We start from the raw sequence: 12,873 nt of genomic DNA, 5'->3' as shown, positions 1-12,873 counted from the left end.
TTTCCTCAGCTGTAGTGAGTGCCATCCCAGTCCCGACACTAGAAAGTGCTCAGTACCCAGGAATCCTGCCATCTCCCACGTGCGGCTACCCACATCCCCAGTTCACTCTCCGACCTGTGCCGTTCCCGACGCTATCGGTCGATCGGACTTTTGGAACGGGAAGAAGTAAGTACAAGGCTTTGTCTTTTTTTTTTGCCTGGCATGTTGAAATAAATAAGAGGCACGATGCAAACAGACACCACAAGGCTCTGTCCTAGGGACAGGGAGTTTTACAGGAAACTTCTCGTTATGCACCTAATTTAAATTGACCAGGAGGAGGGAAGGAAGTTTCATCTTGATGTGCTTCAAAGTGGAGACCGTGGAACGTCACGGAGAGCTTATTTCCACAAAGTTGTTCAGAATTCTTTATTATGGTTGTTGTTGCTGTTGTTGTTACAATGAAACAATTCAAAGTTTGTTCAGAATTCAGCTGTCTTCACCATTCCACTTCCCTTCCTATCATATGTGCTTTGAGGAAAACTCACAAAAGGAACTTTGCCTCATGTTCCTCTGAGGAGCGATTGAAAAAGATGAGGAAGTACTAAAAATTCAACCTTCCTCGCTACGATTGTCAGCTCCAGGTTGGGAAATACCTGGAGATTTTGGGGGTGGACTCGAGGAGGGTGGGGTTTGGAGAGGGGAGGGACTTCAATGCCATAGAGTCCAATTGCCAGAGTGGCCATTTTCTTCAGGTGAACTGATCTCTGTCGCCTGGATATCAGCTGTAATAGCAAGACATTTCCAGCCACCTCCTGGAGGTTTATCAAAACAATTCACAGTGTGATGCTAATAGGCTATGCAAAAAGAATCCACACAAGGCTCAGTTCTATACATATATTCAAAAGGAGATAGTCAATAAAAAACGTAGTGCAAGCAATATCTATAGGTGAGCGACAGTCAAACAAGAGAACATTATACAAAAATATCAAAAGACAAGTCAAAGAACAATATATACAACAAATCAAAATGTTTCTCTTTGAGTCTTAAAGACTTTCCAGTACAATTTTAGTCTTTGTAAGAGCTGGTCCCGAAAGTAGAAAGAATTCCTACAGATTTTCCAAGAGTCCAAGTGGGAAATCAGACTTTTATATTCACTGGCTATGTGCTGCAGGTGTTTCAAAAGGAGACCAAGCTGGCATTTACAGTAGAATGGAAACGTCTTCCAGGTAATAGACGCTTTCACCAATGATGGCTTTTTCAGCCTGAGCGCCCAATGTTTTAAAATTACCATTAGTAAAATTTCTATTGCCAAACACACAGTGGTAAGTAATTAAAATAAGTAGTATTACCTTGTTGTTTTCTTAATGCTACATTGTAGTCTGGTGGTTGAAGTTTGCCTGTGTAGTGGTAGCTTACGCTTTTCTGAGTAAAGTTTCTATTCACAGGTGTTATCTTTTAACTTGTTTTACTAGTTCTAAATGCATAGTGTATGTTGCCTTAAAGGTACCGTGTCCTATTTTAAAAGGCTAAGTAAACTAATGAAGTCTTATAAGTAACAAGATAAATCAAAGTCTGTATTTAGTCCTGATGGTGCTGTTTTGAAAAGGTGCATATATTTAATTTCCTGCTGCAACAACAATTTCTGTATGTTATTAGAATTGTATTGGTGTCCTTTGTATACCCAAACCACAAAGAACCTTAGATCATTTTCATTATGCTTTTTTCCGAGAAAGTGGGAGAATAGGGGCACGTCTTGCACTTGGGCCCTGATTTGTGAGCAATATTTGCCAATCCAGAGTTGTATAGGGCGCATTGTGCTGCCTACGTAAAGTTTCGCGCATGCGCAGGTAATTGCGTAAACCACCTTACTAGTGGCACAATTTGAAAAATGTTGCAATCTGAATCTAAAGTTGGAAGAAGGAGAATGAAACTCTTTTACTGGTAGACTCAGTGCACATACTGAACACAATCCACATCGAAAATGTCCGATGACTGGTGGTGGTGGAGAAGGAGCAACCCCGTCTGAGTGTACTAACTGATCTCGTAAGGATGCTGTACGGCGTAAGCCGAAGGTAGGTTGAACTGAACATCCTGGAATGCTGGAAATAATGGGCCAATGTCGTAGTATGATTATTTGTATTGCATGAGAGTGTTTGCTGTATGTAAGGGAACAGAACACGTTTGTTCTGTTAGGAGGTGTTTTATTTTGTAATAGGTCAGAACGTTGTAACCTGTCTGCCCTAGAAAGTGCTGTTTGTAGAACTTCTATAGGATACCCTCTAACTGTCAGGGTATGTGTAAGTTGCTGATTCATTATAGTCCTCTTGGTAAGTAGAGTTTCTTTTGAGTCGTAATAACTGACTATAGGGGAGATTCCATCTTAAGTGAGCGGGGTGGTATGAGGAAAAATGTAGTCCTGTATCACGGGACATAGGTTTTTTTGTATGGCTTAATAGCCAAAGTCTGTTCTGAAGTTACAAAACAAATTAGGTCTAAAAAATGAATATATTCTGAATGGCAAGTTCCAGTAAACTGTAAATAAGTGTCAAGGGTGTTGATCCATTTAGAAAATTTGTCAAAACTGGAGGAAGACTTAAATAAAACGAGTAAATCGTCCACAAAACGTTTGTACAGAATGAGGTCATTGTCAAATGGATGATTGTTAAACAAAAATGTTTTTTTTTTCAAAATGTCCCATGTAAATGTTGCCAATGTTCTCTTGTTTGACTATCACTCACCTATAGATATTGCTTGCACTACATTTTGTATTGACTATCTCCTTTTGAATATATGTATAGAACTGAGCCTTGGGTGGATTGTGTTTGCATAACCTCCTGGAGGTTGGCAACCCTATTCCTCGTGTGCTTTCTCATGGCATACTCACAGCAACCTTTTTATGGGGTATTTGCTGAACAGGTTGTGTGTTTCACCTGAAATATGTGTGGGTGGTTTTTCTTTGGTCCTGTGTCTTGCATCTGTACTGACTTTAGCGAGGCCCCCGCTCCCCTTTGTGGAGAAGCCTTCGTGTAGCCGATGAAGACTCCTCCAGCATTGTTGCTTGGTACCTCATGTGGGGATCCTTTTGAGGACACTCAAGGATCCCTCCTGGTCTAACAGGTGGATTCAAGTCCAGTAACACCTCAGAGATCAAACAAGATTTGAAGGGTATAAGCTTTCGAGAGTCAAAGCTGACGAAGGTATCTGACATGCCTGCAGGGTTGCCAGGTCACCCTCGTCATCGGTGGGAGGTTTTTGGGGGTGGGGGTGGGGCGATCACACGTATGTGTGGCCATGTGCTACACAATTATATCACTTCCAGGTTTACCCCTGGAAGTGCCACATTGCCATGGAGTTTTAGCACTCAGATCAGCACACCCCCCCCAACGCTGGTGTTTCAGGGGTCTCAGTGCTAAAGCAGCCGTGGCGACACGGCACTTCCAGTGGTAAACCCGGAAGTGACGTAATCGTGCCTTGCATGGCCAGACAGATGTGCGATTGCCCAAGCCCCACCCCCAAAAACCTCCAGCCAATGGAGAGGGGGGATCTGGCAACCCCTACAAGCATGCCAGAGCCCTTTGTCAGCTTTGACATAAACTCGGAAGTGATATAATCGTGTCGTGTTCGATCCCTGTTCCGGAGCAGCCCAGTGGATTGGCAGGCATAAGAATATAAGAACATAAGAAAGGCCTTGCTGGATCAGACCACGGCCCATCAAGTCCAGCAGTCGGTTCACACAGTGGCCAACCAGGTGCCTCTAGGGAGCCCACAAACAAGACGACTGCAGCAGCACCATCCTGCCTGTGTTCCACAGCACCTAATATAATGGGCGTGCTCCTCTGATTCTGGAGAGAATTGCCTGATCCAGCCAATTGCCCACCAAAACCAACCACCTGGCAACCCTACGTACCTGACAAAGGGAGCTTTGACTTTTGAAAACTGATACCTGGAAAATCTCATTGGTCTCTGAGGTGAGGCTGGACTCGAATCTCACTGTTCTGCTGCAGTCCAACACGGCTACCCTTTGAAACTATCTTCTGGTCTCACATCACCACAAAGAGAATGAGGACATAAGAAGCTGTCAGGCCAGGGTCACGAAAAGCCTGTGTCTTATTTCTCCATGACGAAAACTCTTCAAAGCCTTGTTTGCCCTCACTACAGTCCAGTCAGGGCCCGCCTCATAATCGCCTGTCGAACAGAGGGAGATCTTGAAGCTGTCAAAGCGAGATATGCTCATAAGCAACCGGATGAAAACATTGTGTGCATCACCACTGACATGTAACAAGCCAGCCAAGCGGCTGCATTTTCTCATGCCTGGTTAGCTCTCGGTTCAGGAGCTTTGAATGGGCTTAGGCAGAGTTTGAACTGTATATCTGAACTTTCCACAGGGCTTTCAGGATGAAAGAGAAAGATAGGTGTGGGGGAAGAGGTTTTAGCTCTTGTCTCCCGTCCTCCGTTTCTTATAAGCACGGTAAAACTTGAATATTTGTTGTTCTGAAGACAAAGGGCGTAACTTCTTGAAACCCTTTTCCCTGTTATAATTCTCAGTGGAATGACTGATGAAGCTTTTCTCCCTCTCTCGTAATAATAGAACACAGGGTCATCTGCTGAAGCTGGAGGGTGAGAGATTCAAAACAGATAAAAGGAAGTATTTCTTCACACAACACATAGTTAAATTGTGGAACTCCATGCCCCAGCTTGTGGTGATGGCTACCAACTTGGAAGGCTTTAAGAGGGGAGTGGACATGTTCATGGAAGAGAGGGCTATTCATGGCTAGTAGTAAAATGGGTAGTAGTCATGATGCATACCTATTATTTCCAGGATCAGAGGAGCATACCTATTAGGTGCTGTGGAACACAGGCAGGACAATGCTGCTGCAGTTGTCTTGTTTGAGTGGTAAAAGGCCCCTTGCGATGCGGCACTTCCGGGTGTAAACCGGAAGTGATGCAATTGTGTTGGTGCGGCCACACGTGTGTGATCTTTGCCTAACCTCAGCCCCAAAAACCTCCCACCGGTGAAGAGGGGGGACCTGGCAAGCCTATACAGATCTGTTTCTTCAAGGGGAGTGCAACCCCATCCAGAACAGGTGACACCTTAAACCCTAGGTCAGACCTTCCCCCCCACACACACCAGTAGCCCTTCCATCTTGTCAAGATTAGGCTTCAGGGTTTCTACAGTCTTGGAATCAGCTGGAAGTGCAAGACAGAGCTGAGTGTCTTCTGCATATTGGTGACAACCCAGCCCAAATCTCCAGATGACCTCACCCAGTGGTTTCATGTAGATGTTAAAGAGCCTAGGGGACAAGATGGAATCTTGCAGGAATCCATAGGCCAAAGGCCAAGGGGCTGAGCCGCTGTCCCCAAACACTCTCTGAAACCTGCCCTCCAAGTAGGACCGGATCCACCGCAAAACACTGCTGGATTTTGAGGGTTGCATTATGCCCAAATCCTTGTTAAATTAGCAGAGTGCACAAAGGCTATTGTGCGCAGAAGAAGCCCATGCAAACCTCTGTGTGTGCCAGGAACAAAATTGCTCGGAGCCTTTCGTCCATTCAATTAATATACTTCATTTATTGTAGGAAATCCATTTCTGGACAGGACAGAGTAAAATATAGTCCCCTATCTATTCTAACTAACTGGAACGGAGGGAGATCCAGGACTTGCATCCTTCCCTCATGGCGGCAAGATGGAGAGGAGTAGGTGCATGTGTGAGGAGGTGAGGAAGAAGCAGGAAGGAAGGAAATCTCCCTGAGAGTATCAATCTACAATCAAAGAGTTCAGAGCAGTAAAGGATGCCCAGTGTCTTGTTCCCCTCTGAAGTCTGAGGTTTGGAAGTCCATCATTTCCAAAAGACAGTGCCTCCCAGTCCAGTCCAGGATACCATGATTGAAAGCCGCTGAGATAGGGTTGCCAAGCTCCAGGTACTACCTGGAGATCTCCTGCTGTTACAACTGATCTCATCCAATAGAGATCAGTTCACCTGGAGAAAGTGGCCTCTTTGGCAATTGGACTCTATGGCATTGAAGTTCCTCCCCTTGCCAAACCCCACCCTCCTCATGCTCCACCCCAAAAACCTCCCACCAGTGGCAAAGAGGGACCTGGCAACCCTATGCTGAGAAGTCCAGACCTCTCAGGCAGGACAATTCTGCTGCAGTTGTCTTGTTTGGGGGCTTCCTAGAGGCACCTGGTTGGCCCTGTGTGAACTGACTGCTGGACTTGATGGACCTTGGTCTGATCCAGCAGGGCCTTTCTGATATTCCGATGAGATGATGTTCTGAATCCACACTCCTAGTCGCACTCCTACTGTCCATCTTCCAGCACAGGCTGTCCACCAGGGCAACCCAGGCTGTTTCAGTCCCATAACCAGACCTAAACCCAGACTGGAAGGGGTATGAACAGTTTGCCTCCTCCAGGTAATACGTATGAACACATGAAGCTGCCTTACACTGAATTAGACCATCAGTCCATCAAGGTCAATATGGCCTACTCAGACTGGCAGCAGCTTTCCAGGGTCTCAGGCAGAGGTCTTTCACATCACCTTCTATCTGACCCTTTTAACTGTAGATGCCAGGGATTGAATTTGGGACTATCTGCATACCAAGCAGATATTCTACCACTGAGTCATAGATCCTCCCCATGGATTTCTAGCCCCTAGGTGTGTGGTGTTGGATACCGTGGACTGCCCAAAAAAAATCATTGGGTTACAGATCAAATCAAGCCTGAACTGACCCTAGAAGATAAAATGACGAAACTGAGGCTATCGTACTTTGGTCACATTATGAGCAGACAAGAGTCACTGGAAAAGACAAGTATGCTAGGAAAAGTTGAGGGCAGCAGGAAAAGAGGAAGACCCAACAAGAGATGGATTGACTCTATAAAGGAAGCCACAACCCTCACTTTGCAAGATCTGAGCGAAGCTGTTAAGTATAGGACATTCTGGAGGACACTGATTCATAGGGTCGCCATGAGTCAGAAGTGACTTGACGGTACTTAAAACACACAGGTGTGTGGTGATATTGAACTAGGGCTGTATGGCCCAGGTGTGTACCAGACTGGCATGCTAATGCTGTAGAAAAGAGCAAGAGTCCAGTCGCACCTGAAAAGACTAGCAACATTTCTGGCAGGGTTTGAGTTTTTGTGAGTCACAGCTCTCTTCTTGAGATACAGCTAGAATGTGAGTCCATCCATCCTTTAGTAAAGAAGAGTGAATTGGACACATAATGGCAATGTAAATGTCAAAAGCAAGTGAATGACATTAGCAGGCGTGATTGGATTAGGTGTGATATGCCGAGGGGTAGTAGGCATAGCAAATGCTGAATGCGTAAGAACCAGTGATTGAAACATGATGCGGGTCACGTTGCATTCTTTACAGATACTTTACTCAACCACATCTCCCTGGAAAACATTCCTTAACACAAACTTCAATCAGATGCAGGATGGAAAAATACTTTAAGTCGATGATGAATATTAATTTCACTAGCTCAAAGCTAGAATTAGTATGTTGCTGATCGGAAAATGTCTGTTTCTGTGGATGTTAACTTACTCTAAAAATAGTGTCATGAGACACAGCAGATAAATTCCATAACACACCTGATATTTTTAACCTAAGGCAAGATCTGGGCCCATATGCAGACAAGTGCAAAACCCTGCCTTGCAATAAATCATTTTGAAGTAACCGTCCCTGCGTTATTACATGACTGAACATACTATCGATTGGCAAGATGCACCCCTTCGAATTCATCATGCGCAATGACATTACGGAGGGTGTTGCCATTCATTCTGTCAAATGGGCCGTACTCGAATCCTTCTTTTCTGTTCCTTGAAACCCACTTCTAATGAACTGGAAAAATAAGCCAATGCTGAAAAATCACTCCTTAGCAAAAAAAAAAAAAAAAAAAAAAAGTTCCCACTCAGCCATCTGCTAAAAGAGAAACTGAAGAAAATGAGGGAGGAAAGGCAAACCTCAATTGGCACCTTCCATCCCTGGATGATAAAGCTGTCTGCCATTTTGACCACTGTCAAAAAAAGCAGGAGGCAGCAAGACAAGAATAATGATTCTGTGCCGTCTCCTTTCTTCTGCGCTATCTGCCAGCATAAAAACAGCTGCCTTTTGACAGAGTGGTTTCACGGCGTGCATCCGTTGTGTGTGTTGAGGATGACATTAAACCTCCACATTATAGGCGAGCGGGGCCTGGATTTGTTCTTCTCAACTTTCTTGAGCTGCAAGGCGGTTTTGCAGGATGGCTAACTGTACTGGATAGAGAGCCAGCGTGGTGTAGTGGTTACGCTGAAAGACACTGACCGGCTTCAGACTAATCTGGAGAACCAGGTTTGATCCCCCGCTTTTCCACATGAAGCCTGCTGGGCAACATTGGGTCAGTTACAGTTCTCTGCAAACTCAGCCCTCACGGAGGCAGGCAATGGCAAACCACCTCCAAACGTCTCTTGCCTTGAAAATGCTATGGGGTTGCCATAGGTTAGCTATGACTTGACAGGGGATGAGGAGCTTGGGTTACCAGATCCAGGTTTGGAAACTCCTGGAGATTTGGGGATGGAGCCTGGGGAGGACAGGGACCTCAGTGGGGTACAATGCCATGTGAGTCCAACCTTCGAAGCATCCATTTTCTCCAGAGGACCTGATCTCTGTAGTCTGGACAAGAGTTGTAATTCTAGGGGACTCTCAGGTCCCACCTGGAGGCTGGCATCCCTACCCTTGACAGAGAATGAGTGGGTTCTATCATGCATTCAGAATTTTTGTACCTAAGTAGGGTTGCCAACCTCCAGATGGTGGCTGGAGATCTCCCGCTATTACATCTGATCTCCAGATGACAGAGATCAGTTCCCCTGGAGAAAATGGCTGCTTTGGAAATTGGACTCTATGGCATTGAAGTCCCTCCCCTCTCCAGACCCTGCCCTCCTCAGGCTCCACCCCCAAAATCTCCAGGTATTTCCCAACCTGAAGCTGGCAACCCTATACCTAAGAGACATTTTGTAAAAGTTACCACGGAAAATTAAATTCGGAAAACACATTCAAATTAGAGGTAATATTTGGACAGGGAACTCCTGGTCTTAGCCACCACATTCTCCCAGGGCTAATTTATTGACATTCAACTTGGATCTTCCTATATGTTCTGTTTTTATTTTCTGCCTCTCTGAATCCTCACTTCCCATTACATCTTCATAAAACAACTCCCAGTTAAGATTTACAACTCAGGTGTACTTCCTCTAACTTGATCGAATGATCCCTGCACAGTCTTCGGTTGTGCCTAAGGGAGTAAAAAAAAACCCACCCTGCTTTACATCGTTAAGCCTTCAGATGGCAAGTCCAGATGTGGGCCTGCTGTGCTTCCAACGCCCGCTTTCATTTTTAATCCTTAGCTTCTCCGGCTTTAGAAAAAAGCGTTCAAGACCGTGGCTGTCTAATGCTCCATAAGGTCCTGCATAATGCAATCCCAGCGTCGGCCAGAAGAGTCTGAGAACCACTGAAAGAGATGCACTCCCGAAACAGCAGGTGTGAATTAGTGGAGCTTAGCAACACATCTGTGGGCACTCTGGCCTCTCCAAGCCTCTCCATTGCCATCGTTATTATTTCTTTTGCAACAGACATTAACCGCTGCCTCCTTTGAGCAGCTGACCTTGCGCCTGCTCTATATGCCTCCTCTGTTTCCTTGGGACCATCCGATTCTGGAAGACGGTAGCTTTTCCTCATTGTCGGCCAGCACAACCCGTTTTGCATCTCACTGGGGGCAGGGGGTGAAATCTGAGCCCCTGCACCGGCTCTGTAATGATTAATTATTATTAGTAGACAATGCCTGGAGATTTCACTCTGTTGTGCGCTTTTGACGAGGCGTTTCGTATCAATAGGACCTCCTTTGCACATCGGCGTTGGAGAAAGCAGCAGAACCACCAGTCAAAGGTCAACAGTCCATTCTGACTGCACAAGTAGCGGAAAGCGAAAGGATGAACTCTGGGGGTCTCGAGGGGCTTTGGCTACATGAGTGACAAGACCACTCAGCCCTGGACATTCCCACTGGCATAGGGATGAAGAAGCTTTCTACCTGCCTCGGATTCCAATCACTTTGTTTATAATATTGAGATATGCCTCTCATTTGCAGGGCTTTGTGGATTACAGGCTGCCGAGATCTGCCATTGTGACTGATCGAAGGGAGATTTGGATTTGTCAGGGAAATTAGGTCTGTCCGAAATTTGATGAGCCACAGAGGCTTGTGGTAAAAGTTCGAAACAACAGGAATGTATTTATAATAGAAAGGCAGGATGAGTGGTTTAGGCAGGTAAACTTGGATTTCAGAAAGGTATTAGGATATTCCCAAAACAAACAGAGTAGGCACTTCACAATGGTGTATATTTACACAAGACAATGGAGATTTTGTCAACTGAGAGTAATCTGTAAATAAATGTGTCTAGGAAGGATAAGAGGGCGGGAAGGCGGCCTGGTATAGCATGATCTAGATCTTGGAAGCAAAGCAGGGGTAGAGGAGGAGGAGGAGGAGGAGAGTTGGTTTTTATATGCCGACTTTCTCTTCCACTTAAGGAAGAAACAAACTGGCTTACAATCACCTTCCCTTCCCCTCCCCACAACAGACACCCTGTGAGGTCGGTGGGGCTGAGAGAGCTCTAAGAGAGCTGTGACTAGCCCAAGGTCACCCAGCTGGCTTCTTGTGTAGAAGTGGGGAAACCAACCTGGTTCTCCAGATTAGCGTCCGCCGCTCATGTGGAGGAACGGGGAATCAAACTCAGTTTGGCAGATTAGAGTCCGCTGCTCCAAACTACCGCTCTTCACCACCACACCACGCTGGCTAAGAATCAACTACTGCCTATAAGAATGGAGGTTCTCGTTAACTATCATGGCTAATTTCCACTGATAGACCTATTCTTCCCAAATGAATGTATTTTCCCTTTAAAGCCAGAGGCTATCACATTGTTATTCCATTAAATTGCTGTCTTGCTCAAATAGATTTAACATCCCTGGGGAATTTTGGGTACTATGTCAGAGGGTGATTCAGACTCCCAGAAAACCAAAATAATAGCATAAGAGCCAAGATTTATTAGCATTCCAAGTGGAAACTAAGTTCTCGAGGTACTTCAGCTTACAGCTCACTTGAATGAACATAAGAAGGCCCATGCTGGATCAGACCAAGGCCCATCAAGTCCAGCAATCTTGTGGCCAACCAGGTGCCTCTAGGAAGCCACACACACACACACAAATGACTGCAGCAGCACCATCCTGCCTGTGTTCCACCGCACACAAGATAATAGGCATGCTCCTCTGATACTAGAGAGAATAGGCATGCAGCATGACTAGTATCCATTCTAACTAATAGCCATGAATACTCCTTGCCTCCATGAATATGTCCACTCCGCTCTTAAATCCCTCCAAGCTGGCAGCCATCACCACCTCCTGGGGCAGGGAGTTCCACAATTTAACTATGTGTTGTGTGAAAAAATACTTCCTTTTATCTGTTTTGAATCTCTCGCCCTCCAGCTTCAGCAGATGACCCCACGTTCTAGTATTATGGGAGAGGGAGAAAAACGTCTCCCTGTCCACTCTCTTTTTCCTCGGAGCTAACTCCCGATGTCAAAACCCAGACGCACTCTCTTCACTCAGAGTTGACGTCCTGATGACCCAGTGGTGGATTCTGTATCAATCAAACAGCTTAAAATTGTGTTCCTTTAGGTTTCACTCCGGAGGACTAATCCTCGCACAGCACACAGCTGCCCCTAGCTTCTCAGAGCTCTTCCCGTCCTGAACTCTGGAGCTGAACAGAACCTCTCAATGACTGAGAGCTGAATGTCACACTTTCACTAGCCACTCCCAGAACTCCCTTTAGCTGTAAATCAACTGCCTCTAAGGCAAGGACAGCTTCCTGGTTTCTATTGCCTTCTTCACAACCATAAACACACAATTGTTTCACCTGGCTTGGGTTACAGCACCCTGAGAATCTTTCTTCTCAAACAAACACGCACTGATATAGTTTTTTAGCAAAATGATAACTGCCACCTTTGCTGCTTATTGTTGCTTCATATACAGTCACTGTGATTCTGATGCACGTTTCTTTGGCATGTGAAAGCAAGGGGTGGAACAGGCTTCCTCAGGAGGTGGTAAGCTCTCCTTCCATGGAGGTTTTTAAGAAGAGGTTAGCAATGCTGATTGTGGGACCTTAGGGAGATGATGAGAGGGAGGGCATCTTGGCCATCTTCTGGTCACTAAGGTTGTGTGGGGTGGAGGTAGTTGTGAATTTCCTGCATTGTGCAGGGGGTTGGACTTGACCCTGGTGGTCCCTTCCAACTCTATGATTCTATGATTCAAAGAGTTTCCGTCTAGACATTAGGAAGAATTTTCTAATAGTTAGAGCGGTTCCTCAGTGGAACAGGCTTCCTTGGGAGGTGGTAAGCGCTCCTTCCCTGGAGGTTTTTAAAAAGAGGTTAGATGGCCATCTGTCAGCAATGCTGCTTCTGTGACCTTAGGCAGATGATGAGAGGGAGGGCATCTTGGCCATCTTCTGGGCATGGAGTAAGAGTCACTGGGGGTTTGGGGGGGAGGTAGTTTGGAATTTCCTGCATTGTGCAGGGGGTTGGATTAGATGACCCTGGTGGTCCCTTCCAAATCTATGATGCTATTATTCTACCTGTGATCCAGTTACAGGAGGGAGGAGCTGCAAGGACTCTGTAATCTAGAGATCAGCTGTAATTCTGGGAGAACTCCAGGTCCCACCTGGAGGTTGGCAAGCCCAGGGCACATAATTCTTCAGGCCCTCATGCAATATTCATAATGTCTTCAGATGTGCTTTCGGACTTTGATTGCCCTGATCTTCTTTTTAATTAATTTAGGGTGGGAGGACATCTATTCAGTTAATCAGGATTTTTTCCCCCAGATTA

General features: G+C 45.7%; 1 protein-coding gene across 1 annotated transcript in view; it reads left to right on the top strand.

Annotated features, from left to right (window-relative positions):
- DCC (DCC netrin 1 receptor) overlaps positions 1-12,873 on the top strand; it is a 591,765-nt gene that overhangs the window by 558,472 nt on the left and 20,420 nt on the right. The window contains exon 26 of the mRNA XM_056849071.1: positions 10-165. Coding sequence (XP_056705049.1) covers positions 10-165 — 156 coding nt within the window. The remainder of the gene's footprint in view (positions 1-9; positions 166-12,873) is intronic.

This window comes from Euleptes europaea, chromosome 4 (genome assembly GCF_029931775.1).
Source record: "Euleptes europaea isolate rEulEur1 chromosome 4, rEulEur1.hap1, whole genome shotgun sequence".
In the NCBI taxonomy this organism is placed as follows: Eukaryota; Metazoa; Chordata; class Lepidosauria; order Squamata; family Sphaerodactylidae; genus Euleptes; species Euleptes europaea.
Note: the sequence above shows the minus strand (reverse complement) of the source record. Positions and strands in the feature narration are given on the sequence as shown.